The following is a 27455-nucleotide window of genomic DNA, read 5'->3' as shown; positions in this document are numbered from 1 at the left end:
AATTGTGCATACCCGACCAATTCCAGCATTATCCCTACGACTCATATCCGATTAGGTCGATCTGGTCTGGTCGAGATCAAATCAATTATTTTGTTCTAGCTAGTCGAGTAATGATCGTGTAAAGATCGTGAAATGGTCGGAATTATCGAATACGTATTCATTTTGTTGTCGGGATGGAGTCGTGATGGAGTCAAAAAGGGAGTCGTGAATTGTCGAGTTAAGGTCGTGTACAGTCGGGTAGAAGTCGCAAACAGGCCCGATCAAGAATTTGGTTGAGCTTGTTCATGGAAATTTGGACAATCGGGATCATCGAGTTGATCTGATCGGCAGTGTGAACCTAGCTTTAGAGAACAAATGTCGACCCGAGTCTAACACATAAACATAGTATAGAGACTTAATCTTAGACTTAGACTAGTCTTTTTTTTTTTCTGAAAACTGAATTGTGACTTTTTGGTTTGTTTTGTTTTGTTTTGTCTTTTTGTTTTGGTTTCATTTCGTTGGTGTTTTTAAGGTTTTGTTATGTTTTTGTTTACTAATTTAAGAAAAGGTTTCGACCTCATTGACATAAATACAAAAAAACTGCATATCTCACATTTAGCTGTATTTCAGACGGACAATATGTACCAACAATTGAAACTATTCAGGAGGATTACTGGCAATGGCGTCTGAGAGATTCTCCAGAATATTCTACATTTCTGGGTTATTACGAATATAATGATTTATTACGATCATATAGCGTAAACGACTTCACACGAAAAAGAGTAAGTATGATTCTTAAAGCATTATAATCCCAATGTAAACTTGATCGAACTTTTCCTTCTGAGAGGTCATTTTTTTTAAAATGATACTGATATCAACATACAACAACTTGGTTATTAATGTTGTGTTACTATCTTATTGATTTGTCTCCCATGTTTCGTACGCAGAATGTACATAATCATGATCAGGTGGTAATTGTTATTATTCGCCACTTGATATCTTAGTCAACATTATATCAATTGATTTCAAATACTTACATTTTAGTATTTTAATATATCTTATCATTTAATAACATAAAATTAACACGCACTCTACCAATATACATGTCGTACCTTATCAAACGCGAAAAAAAGCAACATTATGAACTGAAACAGTCATATTGTAAGGTTTTTGACATATCACACTTTTAAATCTGTATTTAAGAGATATAGTTTGCAGTATACATGGTATAGAAAAACTTTAGTGTGTGGACCTTATAACTATATACATGTATGTTATTATCAACATCAGGAAAATGAACCCGTATTCACAAACAAACTACCAAACTAAACAAAACAAGACCAAAATTAAAAAGTAAAAAGGAATCAAAAAGTTATAAAAGGAAAGAAAAAAAAGTAAAAGAAGAAAAATAAGAAAACAAACAATACACTTTGTTTTGTAAGTCCGACAAATGGGAAATGAAGAAGTTGAGATATCGTTCGGCCACCCGTACATTGTACTAGATAGTATTAGGTAAAAAGGTTTTAAAATGCGATCTACCAAAATAGAAACACTTAGCCTAATTCAATAATGAATTCACGATAAATATAATTTGTGTTTTTGTTTTAGGACAAAGTTCAGCAGTTCTTAGATGATTTAAACACTATCAAAGAAACACGTCTACTGCCATCAGAGAGGGTTAATTACTTAATTCTTAAAGACACCTTCCAAACGTACATTGATGGATACGAATTTGCATTGTAAGTCGATATTTATGACAAAACACTTTGCCAATGATCAAGTGTTCATTTCCTACATGTAATATATATCTGGCGCTTTTGATAGATGATTTAGAAAGGTCGATGAACCTTGTGTGTTAAATTGAATGTCTTTATTAGATAATAGGCAGACCCATGTGTCTTGTATCTATTAACCTTTACAGATACGGTATGCCTGTGTTTTGTCTGTTACGTTTACAATGCAGGTATTCGCTATAGCTATACTATTATAAAAAGTTTGAAGGTAAATGTCTATAAAGTTATATTTATACATTCAGCGCATTCTAGTTAATCGTTCCCCACAGCCAGAGAATCTTGGTGCCCTATGGGTGCCCTCTCGGTGTTTGATTTAAGACTATTTAAGGGTACTGTTACCACAGCATTTTCTATTGTGTCCTTTTGTAGTTGTTTTCCATTCGTTTGATGTGTTTGAGCTTTTGAATTTGTCTATAAATTGACACGGAATTTTCCATTTTGTTCGGAGTTCGGTATTTGTGTTATTATACTTTTAATCAGTCATATGGACATACATAACCAGTCATATGGACATACATAATCAGTCATATGGACATACACAACCAGTCACATGGACATACATAACCAGTCATATGGACATACACAACCAGTCATATGGACATACACAACCAGTCACATGGACATACATAATCAGTCATATGGACATACACAACCAGTCACATGGACACACATAACCAGTCATATGGACATACACAACCAGTCACATGGACATACATAACCAGTCATATGGACATACACAACCAGTCACATGGACATACATAACCAGTCATATGGACATACATAACCAGTAATATGGACATACATAACCAGTCATATAGACATACATAACCAGTCATATGGACATACACAACCAGTCATATGGACATACACAACCAGTCATATGGACATACACAACCAGTCATATGGACATACACAACCAGTCACATGGACATACATAACCAGTCATATGGACATACACAACCAGTCACATGGACATACATAACCAGTCATATGGACATACACAACCAGTCATATGGACATACATAACCAGTCATATGGACATACATTACCAGTCATATGGACATACACAACCAGTCACATGGACATACATAACCAGTCATATGGACATACACAACCAGTCACATGGACATACATAACCAGTCATATGGACATACATAACCAGTCATATGGACATACACAACCAGTCATATGGACATACACAACCAGTCATATGGACATACATAACCAGTCATATGGACATACATTACCAGTGATATGGACATACATAACCAGTCATATGGACATACATAACCAGTCATATGGACATACACAACCAGTCATATGGACATACATAACCAGTCATATGGACATACATAACCAGTCATATGGACATACATAACCAGTCATATGGACATACACAACCAGTCATATGGACATACACAACCAGTCACATGGACATACATAACCAGTCATATGGACATACATAACCAGTCATATGGACATACATAAACAGTCATATGGACATACATAACCAGTCATATGGACATACATAACCAGTCATATGGACATACATAACCAGTCATATGGACATACACAACCAGTCATATGGACATACACAACCAGTCATATGGACATACATAACCAGTCATATGGACATACATAACCAGTCATATGGACATACATAACCAGTCATATGGACATACATAACCAGTCATATGGACATACACAACCAGTCATATGGACATATATAACCAGTCATATGGACATACATAACCAGTTGATGACGACAATTATGCATGTAAAGAAAATCATTTTTTTACTGTGTTTTATTAAAGTAGCTGCATTTAAAGTTTATAGCCACAAGTTCAATTGATATTTAATAGAATTGATATTTAATAACTTACAACTCCCGTTAGCGCCATGTGTCGCATAGGGCGCAAATGGAAGACTTCCATCTGAGTCTGTCTGCTGCTGCTTGTTGTGCTTCTTCCCATGTTCTCCATCCAAATTATGTTCTTTCCTTATCTACTATTCGTCTCCAAGTTTCTTCTGGTCTTCCTACATTTCTCTTTCCTGGTGGTGTCCATGTCAAGGCGATTCTACAATCATTCCATGGGTCCATCCTCAAGATGTGACCTATCCAACTCCATCTCCCGTTCTTAATGGTGTTGGTTATGCTGCACATGTTGGCTTTTTGTAACAGTTCTGCGTTTGATATCATAGTTGGCCAACATTCCTGGTGTTGAAGGTGTTAAGTCTATCTCCATCTATCGTGCTTATCTTCCAACATTCGGCCCCATATAGTAACACTGATATAAAATTGCTTTTATAAATTTTCATTTTGGTGTTTCTACTGTATTGGTTGGATGTCCATACTTTTCTTAGCTTATAGTATGCTGCTCTTGATTTTTTAATGCTATTCCTAATGTCGACAGGAGAGCAATATCATCTGCAAAATCAAGATCTTCTAATACCTCTAGTCTTGATACCACGCTTTTTCTGTGTTGTTTGCTTCATTGTCCAGTCTATAACCAGTAAGAAAAGGAATCCAGACATTATAATTCGACACATCCTTGTCTGACTCTGGATTTAATGTGGAACCATTCCGAATGTTTACCCTCATGTTCGACTACACAACTGAAGTGATCATAAAATGTTTGTACCATCCTAATTATTTTTCCTGGGATTCATTAGTTTGCCATGATCTTTTTTAAGGTTTTATGATGGATAGTGTCAAGTGTCCTTCTGAAGTCGATGAAGTTGATAAATAGGGGGCTGTTCCATTCAATGCATTGTTCTATTATATTTCTAAGGATGAATATTTGGTTGATACAGCCTTGACCTCTTCGTAACACAGCTTGTTCTTTACATAGTTTGTTGTCAATAGCATCTCTAATTATGTTGATGATGATTCTGCAGAGGACTTTCCAAGGTACAGATAGTAAGGTTATTAATCTCTATATTTAATAACATTCACACTATTTTCATCAGAACATGGACTCTCAAAATGTTCTAAATTAAGTACAATCAATTGTAACCCTATTCAATCATTGATGTACTTCAGGTATGGCGCATTGAATCCTATAAATAACTTGGAAGGAATCCATATATATTATTCAGCAGCAATGGCAGCAACCCGGACCAGAGGAGATTTTGAGAACTACATTGTTAGACTCAATAACATTCCAAATCAAGTAAGAACAGCCTTCGAATAAGATTTATTTATACACTCATGTATATCGTAAATAAGAATAATTTTCTAACAAATATCCCCCCCCCCCAAAAAAAACCACCAACAAAACCTTTCAACACGTACAATATATGTTTCTGTTTCTGACATAATCCTCAACAAGTTCGCTATTACACGATTATATTGGATGAAATCGAATGAAACGTTTTGGAGCGTAAAGCAAAATCAACACACGAATGCAATATTGTTAAAGTAGATACTAAGGATTATTAGATGACGGAAAGAACACGTAAGTCAACTATGGTCCTAAGTAGATACCAAAAATTATTAGCTGTTGGAACAAACACATTAATCAACTATGGTTCTCAGTAAATACCATATACTGATAGATGTTTGAAAGAACACCTACTTTAATAGACTTTTAAAACTTACTAATGGAACACCAAACTGTCATTTAAAATAATATGTGAAATTACGGAGAATAGTTACGAAATTTAAATCATATTTTCATCTATATTAACTCTACCAAGAATTTCTACCCAACGAAAACTGCTTCGGACGCAACACGAAATTGTAAAAAGTGTTATTTTCCAAAAATGCAGAGCACTTGTTTCTTGCATAACAGTTATCGTTTTGTGATATGAATTTCAACTTTAATTAAATTTTTTCTCCATTTTATAGATAAATGAAATTATAAATAGTTTTAAAGAGGCAATTAGGCTGAACAGAACATACAACTTTGTGTCAATTGTAAGTATTTATACTCAGTTCACTTTTTATTTTAAACTTTAAGATAGCTGTTTAGAGCTTTGATGATCTAACTTCATCAAATTCACTTATGGCATAATAATCTTTGACATTAAGTAGCAAAAATTTGAGCCTGTCACGTTTAAACAACTTATTTCTGACTGCTTATACTTGAAAATGTTGACAGAACTTAATGTTTTCGTGATATATTTTTCCAGTACTACAACAGATTTTCTCCCTACATGTATCTATTCTGAGCGTTTGATAACATGTAAAATGTTTAGAATAAATACGGCTCGTCACAACTTTCAAAATATAACAAAACCTCGTAAGAGAAAAAACCGACTCATAATGTCAATTAAATGAAAAATATTATTTAATTGATTGATCCTTGACACAAATTCAGAACACACACTTGACAAAAAATGGAAAAGGAACATTGCTCAAGTTACCGTTTTAAGGGTATATTGAGGCTTCAATTACTTTAGCTGTATTGCGCAAAACTTTTAGGAACTTTTGGTCCTCAATGCTCTTCAACTTCGTACTTTATTTGGCCTTTTAAACATTTTTTGATTCGAGCATCACTGATGAGTCTTTTATAGACGAAACGCGCGTTTGGCGTAAATATAAAATTTCAATCCTGGTATTTATCTATGGATGAGTTTATTCACAGACACTGCACCTCATTTCAAAATGAAGCTTCAGTTTGAGTAGATGGTTTTGCCCGCTGTCGCATCTATGCACCAAAGAACAAAGCGGTGGGGGTTTTCATAACATAATTCTATTTTATAAAAACTATAACAGGCAAAGTTGTGTCATGTTGTAAAAATGTGTGAAATTGTTAAAATACTGTTATAAATCCCCCGACAATCTCTTTGCATAATACAGATCCAATATTATTCAAAGGGTAACCAATGGTTTTATCAAGACATATGTTAGATGACCGGACACGATTTTCTGTATGAAAAGGACCTAAAATGGTAGTTTCGACGTAGTGCACTACAATTTCGATACACAAAGTCGTACATTGTGACTTAATTAACCGTTATTTCGTCTTTATGCGTTCATTTCTTATGTACATGTACCCCTTTGTTTTCTTAAATGATTTCAGAACAAAGTAAAAGATGATATAAATGAATTGTTGGTAGAGCCGAGTGAATCAACGTTCTTTATTGGTATAAATTACACGCTATCAGTCATTGATAATATTGACGAAACTGACAAGTAAGTCTAAATCAACTATACTTTTACCCATACATTCTATGCCTTAAGATCATTGCCAAAATTTACAAAAAGATAATATTTTTATACTTTGTAAAATGTATGTATTATACGATGGTTCTGGTCTTTTAGTACTTTCTGTTGGTATTTGAGAGTTTATTGTTATTAACAAGTTCCGATTATCTTTCTGTTTCCAATTTCATTGTGCAGTTGCTTATGTAAATTATAACACTAAACTGTAGAGTTTTAACATTTGGTGTTGAATAGATATGAAAGTATACTCAACTTATACGGATGGACTTCAAAAAACGCAACAAAGCGGTAATGTAAACCCAATATGATTTTTAAAAGGTTTTCTTTCTTCGTGAAACAATTCTTTCAATCCATACCCACACTTAAATCAGTAAAACACATGTTTCAATTACTTATTGCCGATCATTGAAAAACTGAATCAAGCCACACGAAAATTGCAAACAGGATAAAATCAACATGCTGTAGTAAGCCAATTTCTCGTCAGAAACTCCTCTTTCAAAACATGCCCGACAGAACGGGTCGACTTTTCTGTCAATCATTTAGGCGTTGGTTATAGACAGTCACTGACATCTTCGGTGACGCATCCATTTGTAAGGGAGGGCGTACGGTTTCAGTGCATACCACATGATTTGAACATTAGTCATGACGTAAGCAATTCCACTATAAAAATAGTTTAGGCGATGAGATACTGATTGAAATTTATGATTATGCATTTAATTTACAAGAATTTGATATTTGAATATGAGAATGAAAAAGATAATCTTGTCCGTCAGTATATTTCCTAAATATTTCATGTCACTTACAAATGAAAATAGCATTTTATTGACTTTCCTTTATGCTCAATGCTCTTCAACTGTTATACTTGTTTGGCATCTATTTTGATCTGAGCGTCACTGATGAGTCTTATGTAGACGAAACGCACGTCTGGCGTATCAAATTATAAGCCTGATACCTTTGATAACTACTTTACCAGGAACTCTCAAAACCCCAAAATTAAAACCAAGGTGAATAATCAATTAGCTACACGAAGAAAAAAAGTTTTAATAACTAAGGTCGATTTTGCCTTACATTCTTCAAACCTTTATTTCTTAATAATATCAATTAATAAACGGAAAATGTGTAAAAGGTATGTTTATAATCATTTCGAAGCCCTGCCGACTGCTTTACACAATGTTTTCATATGCTTTCGTGTAGGAACATACCCCCATGATGACACTTTAATTTGTAGGCATGTTCATATATATATTTTAACATGTTTCTATTATTTCTTTTATACAAGAAATAACTTAAGAATAAGGACATTGTTGGCAACTAATAGAACAATAACAGCTTACAGAACACTTCGGAGTTTCATTATCAACGTAAGTATATATTTTGGATTGTAAATCATTACCGCCGGAAATATAGATGATAGATTGTAAATCACTACCACTATAAGTATATATTCTGTTTGGTGTACCATAGAAAATATTATGCAACGCATTGGTAATTACATGAGACACATAAGTACCACACGTGGAGGATAATCCTTACCTTTCCAGATCACACAATATCATCCCCGTGCGTGTTGCTCACTCTTAATTTTCCTATTTTATGAATCGTAGAATGTTGTTCGTCTTTTGTTTTTTTCTTTGCCATGGTATCGTCACTTTGTTTCTAATAATGAGTTTGAATATCCCTTTGGTGTCCTTCGCCTCTTTTTTTTAGCATAAATTAGGTCGTTGGTGTTCTATTTTAATTGTATGACATTTTCTTATGTCGGGACATTTTATAAGTCAATCAACGGTATCAGTTTTACTCAACGTTGAAGTTTAAGCCTCATCCTGTAGTCCCCGATGGATAGTTGTCTCATTGGCACTACGAGAAAACAAAAATAAGAGAAATTTATCTCATCTTTTTAGCTACAGTCGGTTTTGTTGTAAGGTGATGTCGGATGACTGACCCGTTAGTTTTTTTTCTTTTTTTTTATACCAGCTTCTGTAAAAGAAAGATTAATAAAAAAAAACGAGCAATCAACATGTAGATTAACATTGCGAATAAATCAAAATCAATTGTTTCTAATTTTGATGATTTTCCAGGAATATATGCCGCATACACGAGTTGGCCTAGGGCTTTCTAGCATGGCTGATGGAAGACGTTATTACCAGGCATGTTTAAAATGGCATCTTTCCTATGAAATGTCCCCCGAAGAAGTCCACCAAATAGGTCTACAAGAAGTTGAACGCATACACTCAGAAATGGTCAAGGTAAGAATATGCTTTCTAATTATCACAGTCAAAACGTGTGGTAATTCTTATCTACTGCAATGTCTAAATGATGCACACCCTCATCCTTGATCAAGTGAACCTTTTGTGTGTAAAACAAAGTAACATTTTAATCATACAGGGTACTACATTATCAAAGCAAACATGACAAAAAGCATAGCTACATAGTATACACATTATTCTAATAGTATAAAAACCACAAAAACACAAAAAATACAAAAATTAAAATTAAATAAATGAAAATATACAAAGAAAAAAGGACCCAAAACAACAACAAAGTATAAACAATGAAAATTATCATAAAAAAGAAAAAAGAGAATCTTGATATTGTAATGCAGATTTGCCATGATTAGTCTTTTGCGCTCACGTTGCGAAAAGTAAATTTCGATGAATCAATATCAACTTAGAACACTTTACAAAGACTAGACAAAGAGTAAAGTCAGATATGACATGACACACAAAAAAATATAAAAGAAAAAAATAAGTGGCAATACACTTATAAATGAAGAGTGCTCAAGAAAGTAAAATAACCTGTTTGCGACTGGGCGTCATATTGTCGAGTGGTCAAAGATGAATCGTGACTGAAATAACCTTTTATCTTGAAGAAATTTCGAAACTAAATATTAACAATGTTATTCCAACTGATCGGGCGGAGCTAACGTTTTAATTTGCATATGGACAGTCTATTTGAAGATGTGTGTGATAAGGATGATGATCGTTATAATTATAATTGATTTCTAATCACCTATCAGTGTCACCAAACTGAAATAGAAATGAACCGAGTGTTTGATATGGGACGAATAACTGGACACTTCATTGATGAGTTTATCCCGAAACACCTGTCTATAGATGGACTGGTCTTAAATAAGCAAGTCCAGTGAAATAAATCAAGTAATAGTATGATATTATTGAGGAATTATTTAAAAAATATTGGATAAACAATGTATATAAATAGTCATTTGTAATTGAAAAAACCCACATAATACAGGTGATCTTTAAAATGGCTATGGACTAGAATGTATACTGATTAAAAGTAGCTAATCATTTGTCCACAATTATAATTATAATTTAAGTGTGTTGCGAAGTACACGAAGAAAAGAAACAGTAAATTTTCAACATGATCAGATAGTTCCAATGGTAAACGCAATGTATACAGTGTTATACCTTGAAATATTTTTTTTTTTTTGACAGCTTGTTAGACGACTAGGATTTACTGGCACTGTCAAGGAGTTCTTTGACGTGTTAAAAAATGATTCAAGGTTTTATCATACGAACACTGTAAGTGAATATAATAATAAAGAACAAAATGCATTAAAACTAATTTTATTTATATACGCTTGTACTAACACCAGTACCTGTGATAAGTAAACTCATCAATTCAATTCAATTCAATACGAAGTTAATGTAAGTCGGGTATTCAGTAAACTACATGAATGCAAGCCCTTGAGCTTTTCAAATCCACTGTATAACAAAATATATAGACGCATACAACAGTTACGAAAACAACATAATTATAAACATACAGTGTATAATAAGATACTTGGATTTGAAATTCTGTTTGCCATACGCGCGTGTCGACTACAAAAGATTCTACAGTGAAACTCGAATAAAACAATTGACAAGGCTAAATAAAGTAATTATTATACTTCATCGCAGGGATTGTTGATTATCCAGGCCAGATAATCTTTCACCTGTCCCAAATAAAAGGAGAGTAATTATGCTGCTTTAGTCGAATTTTGATAACATTGAATGCTTTAGAAAAATAAACCATGAAGTTGGAATTGTAAAGCATCAAACTTTATTTCAGAGTGTAATACTAGAGATATACAAGGACATTGTTTACAACAAGATAATTCCAAAACTTCCTGATTACTTTGAGAACATTCCTGATGTTCCTTTACAGTAAGTCCGTTTACAGTTAGAAGTCATTCTTTTTAAATTGAACGAGCTATAAAGCTCGAATCATAAAAAGTTGTTCATTTGATTATACTAAATTTCCAGTATCTCTAAAATACTATTGTAATGAAGCAAGTTGTTTGTATTATTCTACAAATATACAACAAGCCATCAAAAAACTGTTACTTGTTTATATTTTGAACTAAATCACTCTTTAATGGTACTTTTATAAACAAGAGGCTCTCAAGAGCCTGAATCGCTCACCTTAATTTTTTTGGTTAAATCTCTCATCAATGATTATTTTGGCTTTTCAATTTATTTAAATGTTCTTTGAATCGTCCTATTTTCTTCAAAAGCAAAAAAAAAATCATTTTCTCCTATGTTCTATTTTAACCATAGGAGCTATGTTTCTGACATACAAGGAAATGAAATATAAAATTTATACTAAATACTCTGAAACTCATTTAGCCTAAGTTTGGCTGAAATTGATACAGCAGTTTCAAAGGAGAAGATTTTTTAAAGTAAGTCAACATGATGAACAAATTGTGAAAAAAGTCTTTAAAGGGCAATAACTCCGTAAGGGATCAATTGACACTTTTGGTCAAATTGACTTATTTGTAGATCTTACTTTGCTTAACATTTTTGCTTTTAACAGTTTATCTGTATCTATAATAATATTCAAGATAATAACCAAAAACTGCAAAATTTCTTTAAAATCATCAATTCAGGGGCATTTTACCTGAAAAACCAGTTACCCAATTCGGATGAAAATTTCAGGACAGGTAGACCTTGACCTAATAAATACTTTAACTTCTTGTCTTATTTGCTCTAAATGCTGGAGTTTTTGAGATATAAGCCAAAAACTGCATTTTACCCTGTGTTCTATTTTTAGCCATGACGGCCATGTTTTTTAACGAAATAAAAAATAAAGCATAAACTTTATTTTATACACCCTACTGATCATTCAGTTGAAGTTTGGTTGAATTTGGTTTAGTAGTTTTAGAGGAGTAGATTTTTTAAAGTTAGCAAATATGATGAACAAATTGTGAAAAATTGTCATTAAAGGATAATAACCCCTTAAGGGGTCAATTGACAATTTTGGTCATATTAACTTATTTGTAGATCTTATTTTGCTGATCATTTTTGCTGTTTACAGTTTATCTTTATCTATAATAATATTCAAGATAATGACCAAAAACTGCAAAATTTCCTTAAAATTACCAATTAAGTGGCAGCAACCCAACAATGGTTTGTTTGATTCATCTGAAAATTTCAGGGCTGATAGATCTTGACCTAATGAACATTTTTACCCCTAAGTCAGATTTGCTCTAAATGCTTTCGTTTTTGAGATATAAGCCAAAAACTGCATTTGACCCCTATGTTCTATTTTAAGTAACAGCGGCCATGTTTTTTGACGGATAAAAAATCGAAGCACACACTTTGTGCAGGATAATCTAAGGAACAATCATGCTAAGTTTCATCCAAATCCATTCAGTAGTTTCAGAGGAGAAGATTTTTTAAAGTTAGCAAATGTGATGAACAAATTGTGAAAAATTGTCATTAAAGGACAATAACCCCTTAAGGGGTCAATTGACAATTTTGGTCATTTGACTTATTTGTAGATCTTACTCTGCTGATCATTTTTGCTGTTTACAGTTTATCTTTATCTATAATAATATTCAAGATAATGACCAAAAACTGCAAAATTTCCTTAAAATTACCAATTAAGTGGCAGCAACCCAACAATGGTTTGTTTGATTCATCTGAAAATTTCAGGGCTGATAGATCTTGACCTAATGAACATTTTTACTCCTGTCAGATTTGCTCTAAATGCTTTCGTTTTTGAGATATAAGCCAAAAACTGCATTTGACCCCTATGTTCTATTTTTAGTAACGGCGGCCATGTTTTTTGACGGATCAAAAATCGAAGCACACACTTTGTGCAGGATAATCTAAGGAACAATCATGCTAAGTTTCATTCAAATCCATTCAGTAGTTTCAGAGGAGAAGATGTTTGAAAAATTGTTAACGACGACGACGACGACGTCGACGACGACGGACGCCAAGTGATGAGAAAAGCTCACATGGCCTTTTAGGCCAGGTGAGCTAAAAAAGAGACAACTATCCTCCAAAGACAAAAATGTCGAAAATAGTAACAACCGAAAATATTACAGCACATCATTCATCAAGGAACAATACCCATACCGAAAAAAGCTTTGAATATTCGACATGGAAAGCTTTGTCATTTTGTGTCTAGAGCAAAGAGAATACTTGTGATCAAAGAAAGCATTGATATATGACCATAAGACTAGTGATAAATTGTCATATACATAATGCCAATAGCTGAACAATAATCTCAAAATCTCATTTTCAAACCAAATTTGTATAAATACATAATAAACTGTATTAATTTATAAATAATCAAAATGCATATTTAGAATAAAGGAAATGACGTATGATGGTCCAGGTGGAGGTTATTCATCAGCATCGGAAACGAGGCCAGGCGTGTTTTGGATCAATCTCATCCGACCTTGGGAGAAGTAACCTTATTTTTACAATACATAATTATGTCAAAATAAAAAAAATCTTTAAGAAGTTTAGTGAATCATTTTTTTAATGACTTGAAACGATCTTAGTATAACATCCAAGTATAATAGTTTTCCTGAAAGAATTGACAGTTAATTAAGAAACCAACGTTGTTGTTTAAACAAACTTAAAATCATGAACTGTTATCATGGCATTTATTATTGAGAGAAAACACTTTTATAAATATAGAATTAAAATATTGAATAATGTAAGTGCTAACTTACGTATTCACTTATGTAAACCGTTAAACTTTCATAACCTATATTGGTAAAACAATCTTTCTTTTCAGTCCAACATTTGATTATATGTCGCTTAGTTTACATGAGGCAAGTCCAGGACATCATTTACAAGTAAGTTACTCTGGTGGTGATATTAAAAAATGATGCAGGTGACAAACGGATAAATAAATGTTTTATGGCAACTACAACAGTATCATTTTGGCAATAACATTAGATTTTTCACTATCAAAAGAGGCAGACGTTATCAAAGGGACAATAAAACAGTACAGGTAGAAGATAAACCAACAATACAATGGCAAGAAAACTAATGAAGACGAAACAACAAATAAAAGTCAACATAGCAATACATAGATAACTAAGCAAACGAGACACAGTGGAAAGATAAACGAATTCTTGTGCACATGTGATACCTGTCGTGTTATTACAACTTTGATGATATGTATCAGTTGGTGATGTAACAACCGATAGAAAGAGGAAGGGATTATATTTAAAGTAACAATTTCAACATATCTTTTGACATTTGTGACAAATATATATTCTATAACGATCAACTAAATCATTGGAGTGTCAATAAAACTTTCGAGATGAAAGCAATAAAAAAACTATCATTCTGCTAGTTGTTTTTTTAAGCACAATTCATTTATTCTTATCAGCATACAATTTTCGTACCTGTAGCTAAGATATCTTTACTCATTCTGAATGTTATAGATAATTCGATACTAGCAATTTGATATATCGAATGTGATATACTGCGGTACCAGGGGTGGGATTTTGTGGTATCAGTAGTGGATGTTTGACTACAATACAATGAGAGATCAATACTAACGGTAATTTTGAAAGAAAACTTACTGACCGATTTATATGATAAATGTGGTGACATGGAACTGGAACTCTTTTTTCAAGTATGATAACCATGAATTATATTAGATCATAAGTAACATATAAAAGAATATACAGTTTGAACTTTAGAAATGAGCTGTTTGATGAATATAAGATCCTCGATTTGAAAATACTTTAGTAACTTTTCCATTTTTTGTTTTACAGCATAGTTATGCAATGAAGGCAGCTCTCCCGGAATACAGACAACATACAGAAATTTCATTTTATGATGTTCCATTTTGGTTTCCTTTTTATTCAGCTTATTCAGAGGTTATTTCGATATATAATAATAAGTAAAAAAATGTTTTTCATGTGATACCCAAAGACCGAATATTATTATTGCCTCTATAGAAAATATATCTGCAAGTTGTACAAACTCGTAAGAATTATAAATGAGTTAAGACACAGACCTCAGAGTTTTTGCAAATGTCCATTCCTTCAAATAAAATTTCCAATTATTTATCCATTTTATTACCGTCTATTGTAAAGTCATATGTTTACCAAATTTCCTGTTTTGTTAAAACTGTCAGGCTTATTGAAAATTGTAATATTGTATTGGATTACATATTATAATATTGTTTGCAAATGTACCTCTGTTATTCATAAGAGTGAGAATCTTAGTTACTTTGTAGTACTAGTTTAGCATTTGATGTGTTTTAAAAAAAGGTGCATTAGCCGTCAAATTTATGATCACTGATTTCACCTCAACTCTGATATATCTAATTAACAAACAAACTAAAAAATATATCAAAATTGGAAAAAGTCCGAAAGACACAATTTACAAGCAATGCATTGATTTGTTATAATGTATCAAAATTTCGTGCGTATATTCGACAAGACGCGATTAAATTGACCATCAACATGACCGCTGAAGCCCGACTCACACAACCCAATTCAAATATAAGTAATACGTGCAATAGTGTCATAACGATTTTACTTGGTAGGTTGGATTTTATGTCACAGATTGAAAATCAAACATGTGAATCATTGTGGTTTTTTTTTCTGTATATGAATGATTTTTTTATGGACCGAATCCGTCATCGAAATGGTTCTTTCTGTTCTTTTAATATTGACATTCGGTTCTTTTCAATAATTAGCACGCTTATCACACATCTCTAGCTAAAAGTAAAATGGGAAGTTACATGAATAAGAATTCAAATAAGATTGAATTATTGACAGCGATATTTAATTGGCGATATTAAAATTTATTTCGACAACATTGAACCCCACTGATTGTTAATAGAAAACTGTTATTTCAATATTCCGCTTTTGTAAGAGAGAAGCGAAAGACAACAAAGAGATACTGAAACTTATTAGTCGAACATAGACTGACAAGGCCCTTGCTAAAACAAAAACGACAAAAGAGAAAGAGTAGTACAAAAAACAACATAGAAACTAAAGACTGAGTAATACATCTCCCAAACCAAAAAAAGGGTGGGGGTGATCTCAGGTGTTGCTCATGCAAGTTCAAACCCGGAAATTGACATAAATGTTTGAATAAACAATAAAAACCAAACTTGAATTGTTGTCTAAATCATAGCTTTTGCCCTTTCAAGTACTATTAGGAATAAGCAATTATATTGAATATTTTAATGCAATGATATTTAAGAATTGAATGCTTTTTTTTGTAAATTCATTGGGGTGTAAAAGCGTTGACCGAAGTACATTTTGTATGAAGCGCGGAAGCGCTTCATTCTAAAAATGTGCGCACGGTCAACGCTTTTACAACCCTATGAAGTTACAAAAAGAAGCATTCAATACTTATAATTACATTTTTTTTAGCTATGATAAAAAAAAACGAATTTTATATTGTTTTTATTTAATTCACCTGTGCACTTTATTGTGGGACCACGTGCTATCATGAATGAAAAGTATTATTGAGTGATACAATTGCTTACGGAATAACACGTGATGTGCTGTTAGCTAATCAGAATAAAGTATTATAATGAAACATACATCTAATGTAATTATTACAGTCACGTTAACTGTGTACAAGCTATTTTCGATGGTTTTGTTTCTATTTATACTGTTTAAACAGAGGTTAATTGTATTACAATATTTTGATTGCTTGATTCGAAAGGGAATATAACATAAAACAGCAGTTGCATGCTATAAATGGCATGCCTTGATTTGTTTTATTGCCATTTTTCATACTTTTAGGGCTGGGCATTGTATTCGGAATATCTAGGCGTAGAAATGGGTCTATATGCAGATGATTATGAAATGTAAGTTATCTTTAGTCCGTTAAGCCGGGGTCACACAATTACGACATTTACTGCTGTCCTTCTACAAGCCAGATGAGAAACGTTAAAGAACAGATGATAAGTCCTGCGTAAATTGCAAAGAGAGGTTTATTTTTTGGGAAATTGAGAAAAATAATTAATAAATATAGATTGAACGCCCGCTTTGAGTGTATTTGAGTTTATTTGCAACCACTGGGTCGATGCCACTGCTGGTGGAGATTTATTTCCCCGAGGGTATCACCAGCCCAGCGGTCAACACCTCTGTGTTGACTTGAGTTATCATTGATATGTTCATAATTATAAATTAACTGTTAACAAAACTTTGAATTTTTGAAAAAAACTAAGGCTTTTCTACCTCAGGAACAGATTACCTTAGCTGTATTTGGCACCACTTTTAGGAATTTTTGGTCCTCAATGCTCTTCAACTTCATACTTTATTTGGCCTTTAATAACATTTTTGATTCAAGCGTCACTGATGAGTCTTTTGTAGACGAAACGCGCATCTGGCGTAAATATTAAATTTTATTCGAAAATAAAATCATCATTATATTTTAGTAAACAAATAAACTTATCATAGATACCAATCTATGATAAGTTTATTTGTTTTCTAAAATATAATGATGACTTTATTTTCGAGAAGAATACTTGATTAGTCGATATTCAAGGAAAAAGAAATCTAGAGTTGCATCTCTTGCATCGACGATGAAAATAATATCGGTTGATGTATTGATATCCTTAACAAAAGTGTCAGTGTTATAATTAAATACTTAAGTGATGAAGAAGGAAGTTCAAAAATCGAAAGGGTACGGAAAATAATTTTCATTTAGCTACCTTAAATTACTTTGATATTTTTTAAAGGTTGGGACGTTTCAGTGGTGAAATACTACGGGCTTGTCGATTGGTTGTTGACACAGGTCTGCATCATTATGGGTAAGTGAATATTACTGGCTTGTCGATTGGTTGTTGACACAGGTCTGCATCATTATGGGTAGGTGAATATTTAGCCTGTCGATTGGTTGTTGAGACAGTTTTTAATGATTATGAGTAATCTTCGCAAAACAGTTATTATTTATTTTAATTGTTTAAGGTGGGTAATTGTTGTGCCCATGGATCTGCTAAAACTATTTATATACATGATCGAATACACGTAAAGAGAAATGGAAAATGGGTGATATCAAGTATCATCTCATGGAGCAGCTATTTTAATTATTAAAGTTAAAGGTAAAATTACTAATATAGGAAGTAAAAGTAAGGATATATAAACTGTACTGCTTATTGTGTATAGTTAAGGATCTATCATAACACTTTGCACAAAACGTTTTCATCATTATCCTTTCGTTCTGATATATATATATATATATATATATATACATATATGACTTCAATGCTTTTTGATCAGGATTTATAAAATTTGCAACCAAAAGTCGGTGGTTGTCCCTTTGCACTCTGGTTTCCTCTGCAATAATAACTGACCGCCACGAAATAACGCAATAGTGCCGAAAATGGCATTTAACACCCAACCAATCAATATTGATTTTGCTTCGCATGTACTGATTTTGTTTCATAGATGGATATCCCATAAATATGTTTCTATTATACTAACGGAGTTTGTCCCTCGTGCAGTGTGCATGAATGCCGTAGAAATTTTCCAAGTTCTTGAGGTGTATCCTCTTCTGTATTTTAAACGTTATAGTGTTCTTCAATACCGTCTCTTATTTGTGCAAAATCATTCTCTGTTTTAGGCCAGATTGTATGCTCAAATTTCAATGAGACGCACATCAAATTCGCCCAATTACTTTCGACGTTTTGTTTTCAATTTTTATTATTTATGGGCTCAGCCTATACGGTTATTTACCCATTGGATCATACATTCCACCAGTCCTTTGGAGACACCAAATCAGGTATTTCTTATCCGAGAAACAGTCAATATATGCTTCCTTTAGATTTATTCATACATTTTTGTTTTAATCATATCATACATACTTACTATACACATACAACTATTTTATTTAGAATATGTACTACTTTCTAATATGTCATTTTCGACCTGGTCCTATTTGGTGTTGTTTAACGTCAGTTTAAAAACAAATTCCACTGGAACAGGCGCCAGGGTCCGTCTTAAACTTGTAATGAGTTGAGAGTTTGTTTGCTCCGCTTCAGTGTGAGATGAAGGGTGCGTATACTGATTTGTGCCATGGATACACGATATCCTTGATATTTCTATAAGGATATATATAAACATATATCTTTATTATTTTATTGATGTTTTGTTAGGTGGGATCGACAAAAAGCGGTTGAATATATGATGAATTATACAGCGTATGCAAGGGAAGCAACCGAGATTGAGGTTGATAGATATGTCACATGGCCTGGACAAGCTTGTGCTTACAAGTTAGGAGAGATCAAAATAAAAGAATTGAGAAAAAAAGCAGAAACAAGTTTAGGTTTGTTGAGTTGTATTATACTGAGTTCAGTAAATACAAGTTTAGTTCAATTACCAATTATATAATTTAGGTTTTCTTGCTTGAGGATTGCAACTTAACTTTTAGTTCAATGAATTGATATAATTGATATTCCCTTGTTTTAGTCCAATTATATATAGAAAGGCGATAGAAGACATTCAAACTCATAAGCCGGAAATATGCTGACAACATCATAACAATTGAAGGAAAAGATAGAAACACAAACAGCAGTGTACAAAACACAGCATAAAAACTCAAGCTGAGCAACACGAACCTCAACCAAAAACTGGGGATGATCTCAGGTGGTCAGAAAGGATATGCAGATCCTGTCCTACATGTGATACAAGTCGTCTTAATCATGAAACTACAAACCCGGTGAAAGATAAATTTAGGTTTCCTTGTCCGCGAATTGCAACATAAGTTTTGGTCCAATTATATAACTTATATACGAAATGTACTGTAGCGGTTAAACTGTTAATACAAAAACCTGACACTCTGCATCCGTTAAAAATATCTCTTAATGATTAAATTGAGAGCTGTTATATTTTCTACTGCTATTAGATAATTTTTATTGCTATTAGATATTTTTTTATTGCATGAAGATAATTAGTTATTGTCAATGACAACAAAATCTCGGCTATATACATTGATCAATAATATTTGTATTACAAAATGCTTGCCATAACGTAAGTTTGAATGCATATTCTGTTCAGTTTAAACCTCTTAAAATTTGTTACAAGTATTTTTTAATTGCTGGACAACAAATTGTTTATAATATTATCATAACATAGAATATTCATGATGAAAAATAAAACACACGAAAATATAATCGTCTGTTTATATTTCAGGATCAAAATTCGACATAAAGAAATTTCATTCCACTATTCTGGTACATGGTGCTGTTCCCATGAGTATTTTAGATACTTTTGTGAATGAATGGATAGAAGAGACGTTAAGAACGGATATATCCTCAGATTGTTCAGTAATAGGACCATCATTATTGCCTTTGATTCTACTTTGTTGTTTGCTTAGCAAGTCTTCTATGTTTTGAAAATGAAAGTGTAACACAATTGTAATGCAAAAACATATATAATGCATACACAATTGTAATGCAAAAACATATATAATGCATACACAATTGTAATGCAAAAACATATATAATGCATACACAATTGTAATGCAAAAACATATATAATGCATACATAACTGTAATGCAAAAACATATATAATGCATACACAAGTGTAATGCAAAAACAAATATTATGCATTAACAATTGGATTGCATAAAAAATTGAAATGCAAAAATATGTTTTCACTTCATCTTTCAGCGGGTTTTTTATTTTATATATTGACTTTTTGTAATGTTATATATATATGTTGCATAATGCTACTGACTGAAATATCATTTGTAAATTTTGATTAATAAAAATAAATACTGAAACTATTACTTTCCTGATAGAAATAACCAGATTGAACGTACAAACATGTACAAGGAAAACAAAACACTCAATTTGTATCTCGTTAACTTATACAGTATAGAAAAAAGATTACACTTTATATATTTCTAATTCGTTTGTGATTAAAAGTGATTGAATCCGTAGATAATACAATTGTAAGCCTTAAAACTCAAACGAAAAGAAGAGTTATAATGTATATAAAACAGGCAGTTTGTTTCTAGTTAAAATTTATTTAAGGAATGACTGTAATATTTTTTCTGTCTATTCGAAATAACATAAAATTTTTGGTGCACACTGAATAACGCGCGTAGCGGGTTATTTAACAGTGTGCCCCCCCCCCTTTTTTATGTTATTTCGAATAGACAGAAAAAAATATTACAGTCATTTCTTATAATTAAATTCTAAATTCCATTTTAAACCGTAGAAAACCATGAAAAACCGTTGATGATGTCACGGTCACATGACTAAATTATGTCTATGGGCTGATAAAAAAATTACGTCAGCCAATCAGAAGACGCGTTACATCCAAAATTAAATTATTTACTTGTGTTATGTTAGTGCATTTAAATAGTGAATAAATAGGTAAAACAATCTATGAGGAAGAACAAGTATTCAATATGCTGGAGTGTCTTATTGACAACATTTTTAGAGGTAGACTTTTTAACAAATTGTCGTTGGAACGAAATGTGCGCCTCTTCTCGCCGACCTGTACTGATTTTTATATGAGTCGGAGTATCTTCAGATACTTGTGGAAAATGCCTATACCAAGTCAGGAATATGACAGTTGTTATCTATTCGCTGAATGATATGTTTAAACTTTTGATTTTGCCATTTGATTGGGCTTTCCTTTCTGAATATTTCTTGGAGTTCAGATTTTTGGGATTTCACTTTTGTTTTACCCCAAGTTTTGACATTTTTACCCATTGTGTATGTTTGCTTTGTTCACACATTGTTCTCAATGTAACGGATTTTTTAGACTTTTTAAGAGAACTGAGAACCTATCCTCCCTCCCCCATTTAACTTCTGAACCAAATTTAACAAATTCTGGCCACAATAATCATTTAGATTTCTAGTTAACACAATGTGAACGATGATCTCACTCGTCAATCAACTAGGGCTACAGTGCTAAACAGAGACAGAAATGTTCAAAATGATGAGTTCTACCAACTGTCTATTTACGGCTAAACTGTCAGACGACTCATGATAGGTGTTATTGCCTTTAATGAGAATGTTTCGAGATTATTAAAACATGTTCAAATTTGCCTATTATCTCCGAAACTATAATAGACAGAGAATACTGAAATAGTTTAAAGGATCAGTTATACAAGACCTGGCCTATATATAAGTCGAATGGCAGCAATTGCAAGTCGACTCTTCATATATGAGTATTTCCTTTAAGTATTTATGGGAACGTAGTAGAGTTAAGTTTATGTTGTTTCCCTCTTATGGTGTATGTGTTTCCCTCAGTTTTAGTTTGTAACCCGGATTTGTTTTCTCTCAATCGATTAATGACTTTCGAACAGCGGAATACTACTTTTGCCTTTATTTACGCGTAGAGGACATTTACAATATACTAACTAAGCTCAATGTCAACACGGTCTTATACTTCCATTTATCTGCATTTGAAGCATAGTGAAATTAATTATCCTATTTAACAAAATATTTATCTTTTTTCTTTGAACACTCATACAAATAGGATGCCTCGTAAAGATTTTTCTTGTATGTAATAATACTGCTTAGAGAAGGCTTTCTAATCTCCTTTATTCATACCTTGTAAGACATTAGTGGCACGGGATGTTTTTGGCATGTTTCACTGGAAGTCAAAAACTCGTTAAACAACTCATGAGCATAAGTAGACTGTCAAGAGATGTAACAGTATGCATAAGAAATATAGAGGTAGAAGAAACTAAATTAGTGACATCTTAAAACTCAGATATATGATACAGGTAAACATTGGTTTGGTTGAGATTCATACAATCCGACATTGACCTGACATAATTAGGAAACTGACGATATCATGAAGGTCCTAGCTGACACATTTTTGTGTGAGGCACATAAACAAATGAATAATTATGAAACAAATCAAAGGTGTAATAGTGTTTCAATTTATACAAATCAAAGCAAATATTCTAAAAAGTAAACATCGAGGTTTACAACTTTTTGTTTTTAATCTCTTAAAAAAAACCAGTATTTGTCAATTTTGATAATCAAATAAAATAATATATAAAAAAGAAAGTAGCTTTATTTCCATAAGAGTATTAGTGATCGAATATATAATGTGATGATGTATGGAAAGATTCACGCAATGACTTCTCAGAAGACACGCTATAACAAATTATCAATCATGTACCAAAAATGCACTAATTAAATACCATGTCTTGTGCACAACAACAAGAGCAAAAGCTTTATACAAATAAATTCAGCCACACGTACACACACATACATAGCCATCTAAAGTTCAACCGCAAACTATAATTAACTTTTTAAGTTGGGCATATATCGAAGTTATAGGAATTTTGATGATCAAATAAAAGAATGTGTACACTAAAATATCCCGTCATTATGTTATTCTTCTATAAAATTTCATTATTTTATAGTTCTATTATAAATTAGAAAATACGTTGAGCGACAAACGACAAAAATTATTATAATTCTACAGATCTTCTGGACGATTTTGAATTTCGGTCTAATTTTGAAATAAATTCTTACCTACTTTTTTTTTTAACCCTGTATGCCTAAATTGTTCTGTAAACATTGAACGACAAAATTTCTTCCTAAGTGACGTATAACATTCCTGACGTCAGACACGCGAAGCAATAAATGCGTTTTTAATTTGATAGATGCTTGTGTGCTTTTTGTAAAATTGTAAGATTGTAACACAGTGATGACTGCTGTACCCATATTTTATAAAAGAGAATGGAAATGGGGAATGTGTCAAAGCGACAACAACCCGACCATAGAGCAGACAACAGCCGAAGGCCAACAATGGGTCTTCAATGTAGCGAGAATCTCCCGCACCCGGAGGTGTCCTTCAGCTGGCCCCTAAACAAATATGCATACTATTTCAGTGACAATGGACGTCATACTAAACTCCGAATTATACACAAGAAACTAAAATTATAAATCATACAAGACAAACAAAGGCCAGAGGCTCCTGACTTGGAACAGGCGCAAAATTGCAGCGGGGTTAAACATGTTTTTTTTTTAGATCTCAATCATCCCCCTATGCCTCTAGCCAATGTATAAAAACAAACGCACAACAATACGCACAGTAAAACTCAGTTTAAGAGAAGTCCGAGTCCGATGTCAGAATATGAAACAAAAGAAAATAAACAAAATGACAATAATACACAAATAACAACAGACTACTAGCAGTTACTATCATGCCAGCTCCAGACCTCAATTAAACTAATTGAAAGATTATGTCTTCATCATATGAATATCAGGTATAATCCCTCCTGTTAGGGGTTTAGTATTATACCCTCATGAAATATATGAGACATTTGACTATTTTATTTGTTATATCTGTTTTGTTCACACATCGTTGTAAATATAACGGAATTTGACGAGACTGTTGCAAAAGTGAGAGGTTTAGCGCTATAAAACCAGGTTCAATCCACCATTTTCTACATTTGAAAATGCCTGTACCAAGTCAGGAATATGACAGTTGTTGTCCATTCGTTTAATGTGTTTTGTCATATGATTTTGCCATGTGATTAGGGACTTTCCGATTGAATTTTCCTCGGAGTTCAGTATTTTTGCGATTTTACTTTTTTTATATTATAACAGGCAACTTTTTTTAACAGACTTTCGAAGATCTATCATTACATTAACACTAACATTATACAGTACACCACCCGAATCTAGACGAATGAACAGGTTATCGAAAATCTACAATAACACCAACACCAACAATATACATAACTAGACGAGCGAAGATTGTTAACAGAGAATGATTAAGATCTCTCATTAAACTAACACCAAACATATACATTTACTGTACATCGCCAAAATCTAGACCAATACATCATTTTAACAGAGGTTATCGAATAAACACCATAAACATATGTCTACTCTAACACAAGGTTCATCATAAAAAACGGACAAAAATGGCTATATTTTCACGTAAAAAAAACTACTCTGAGTACAGCCTTACCTGTCCAGTTGGAAAAGATTAAGGCCTGACACCCACTAGATATATAAAAGTTAAATGTATTTTGTGTTTCAGAATGATACAATCTTTTTTGGATTTTGAATGGCATTTTTTTTTTTCATTTCTGCAGAAGGTGTAAAAATAAACAAACACCTGCATTGCTTTGATACAGTTTACTCATGAAAGACAACATATCACGATTGAATGACAATCAATTATAAATGAAACTATGTGAATAAACTCATCATAGATACCAGGATTGACATTTGATAGTTATAGTTACTGTAACGGGGTAATTCCTACGGATTGTTAATATATTCAACATAAATGAAATGACACAAATATTAAGGAACTTGATATAATGTTATGGCATGAACAAAATGAAACTAAATGATTATACGGTCTTTATACCATGAGTTCTGTACACTTCCCAATTTTAGTATGTCATAAACGTTTTAGAAATATAGTTAGCTATAAATAAAATTGAGAATGGAAATGGGGAATGTGTCAAAGAGACAACAACCCGACCATAGAAAAAACAACAGCAGAAGGTCACTAACAGGTCTTCAATGTAGCGAGACATTCCCGCACCCGGAGGCGTCCTTCAGCTATAAAACCAAGTTCATTTTTTTACGCAAGACAATTCCTGCACCAAGTCAGGAATATGACAGTTCTTATCCAAAAGATGTGTTTGATCTTTTGATTTTGCCATTTGATTAGGGACTTGTCGTCTTGAATTTCCTCATAGTTTGGTATTTTTGTTATTTTACTTTTTCCCCCGGTAAGGTTGAACGTTGCACGTTCTGTACATAAAGTGATGAGAAAAAAAATGAGAGTTGTTCCCATCGGATTTCTTTTAATCATAAACGGGACAGATATAACTATTGTATGACATTTTTGTTTGACTCTTATCTGATGAAAATCATACTAGATTATATAATTTTACTGTAATAATCACATCAAGAAGCTATGACGACTTTAAACAGCAAAATACTGGACGGACTGCTCGAATCCTTTGACATTTATTCTAAGGTTCATCATAACCTTGTTGCAAATATGGCCGTATTTACACTACAAATTTTACTGAGTACAGTAAAACCTTTGCATCTTGAAAAGTTTTAGAGTATGACTGGAACTTAATAAACAAAATTTAAACGCATTTTAAGTTTCAGAATTTTAAAAAAATTACTAGATTTTGCTATTCATTTTTGTTCGTTCTTGCAGAAGGTGCCAAAATTAATTAAGTTGGGAAAGACGTTTGAGAAGCTCCCCTCATATAAAACATGTTATTAGTTATATTGATTTAAATGGACAATAGACATCAGCCAAAAATAGATGATTCAAACTGTGCAACTGAGTGGACTGTATCAAATGAAACTCGTGTGTTTGTTTATTTTTCTATTTTCTGCAAACTAGAAAAATATGCACATTAAAATCCAGGTAAGTTTTCAATTTTCTGAAACATAGACTTTATATAACTTTACTATATATCGGTCCTGTCATGTCTAAAAATGTTCCAAGATCCACCAGTCTGTTCTCATAGTAGATTTAGTGGTGTTAAAACGGCCATATTTTTCAATTCCTTTAGATGACCCTTAACGGACCTTTTTTGCATATAAGTAACAGATAAATTTCCCCAACTCCAGGCGTTGTAATTGATAACAGCACCCATCAAGATCATAGTAACAATGACAACAGTGTACCCCCAATCCAATATATCACTGACCAGTCGTCAGTATTTACTATGTGCTATACAGACTGCAAAACCATGCCTAAAAACTCTGCCAAAAAATAATATGCATACATGTCTTACTTGCGTTTTGTTAATATAAGCCTTGAGATATCCACGTCCTGAATCAACAATTTTAATACCCAACTGGCCAAGTGTAGAATGATTTGAAGTTCAAAAGGTGCGTAATTACGTGAAACATATGAAAGGTCTGTTAAACTTTACTGTCTGGTGTTAGTGAAAATAAGTCAAAAAATAAAATATCATCATATGCAAAAATAAGGATATTAATTATATGAACAAACAACCAAAGTTTGTAACAGTTACTAAAAACTACTATAGCTCAAAGTACTAAATTTTTGAATTACAGAAAGTATGTCTGCCTACGCTCATCTTTTTTGTCTTGTATCAAAACAATAATAAAAAAAGCATAGTGTAGTCAAACAAATGATAAACATTCTGATAAACTTTTTAATTTGCAACTACTACCTTGTCTGACATGAACTGTAAGTTGCACTAACAGTTGGAGAGGTCAATTTAGAGTCTTTGTTGACAATTTTCTTTCTTTACAAATTTACATTTGAAAATTATTTAGATATCTCAAT

The 27455-nt window shown here is 32.5% G+C and overlaps 1 protein-coding gene across 1 annotated transcript in view; it reads left to right on the top strand.

Moving 5' to 3' along the window:
- The window catches only part of LOC139517902 (uncharacterized), a 36022-nt gene extending 15070 nt beyond the window's left edge, over positions 1 to 20952 (top strand). Inside the window, exons 3-18 of the mRNA XM_071309395.1 lie at positions 610 to 761; positions 1588 to 1718; positions 4816 to 4945; positions 5623 to 5691; positions 6800 to 6912; positions 8222 to 8303; positions 9021 to 9188; positions 10398 to 10484; positions 11014 to 11108; positions 13541 to 13642; positions 13978 to 14038; positions 14972 to 15076; positions 16967 to 17031; positions 17908 to 17979; positions 19324 to 19493; positions 20360 to 20952. Of these exons, the coding sequence (XP_071165496.1) occupies positions 610 to 761; positions 1588 to 1718; positions 4816 to 4945; positions 5623 to 5691; positions 6800 to 6912; positions 8222 to 8303; positions 9021 to 9188; positions 10398 to 10484; positions 11014 to 11108; positions 13541 to 13642; positions 13978 to 14038; positions 14972 to 15076; positions 16967 to 17031; positions 17908 to 17979; positions 19324 to 19493; positions 20360 to 20562 (1805 nt within the window). The 3' untranslated portion in view covers positions 20563 to 20952. The remainder of the gene's footprint in view (positions 1 to 609; positions 762 to 1587; positions 1719 to 4815; positions 4946 to 5622; positions 5692 to 6799; positions 6913 to 8221; positions 8304 to 9020; positions 9189 to 10397; positions 10485 to 11013; positions 11109 to 13540; positions 13643 to 13977; positions 14039 to 14971; positions 15077 to 16966; positions 17032 to 17907; positions 17980 to 19323; positions 19494 to 20359) is intronic.
- The last annotated feature ends 6503 nt before the right edge of the window (positions 20953 to 27455 follow it).

The sequence above is a fragment of the Mytilus edulis genome, chromosome 3 (genome assembly GCF_963676685.1).
Source record: "Mytilus edulis chromosome 3, xbMytEdul2.2, whole genome shotgun sequence".
Lineage (NCBI taxonomy): Eukaryota > Metazoa > Mollusca > Bivalvia > Mytilida > Mytilidae > Mytilus > Mytilus edulis.
The sequence above is the reverse complement of the archived record's forward strand: the minus strand, read 5'-3'. Positions and strand labels throughout refer to the sequence as shown.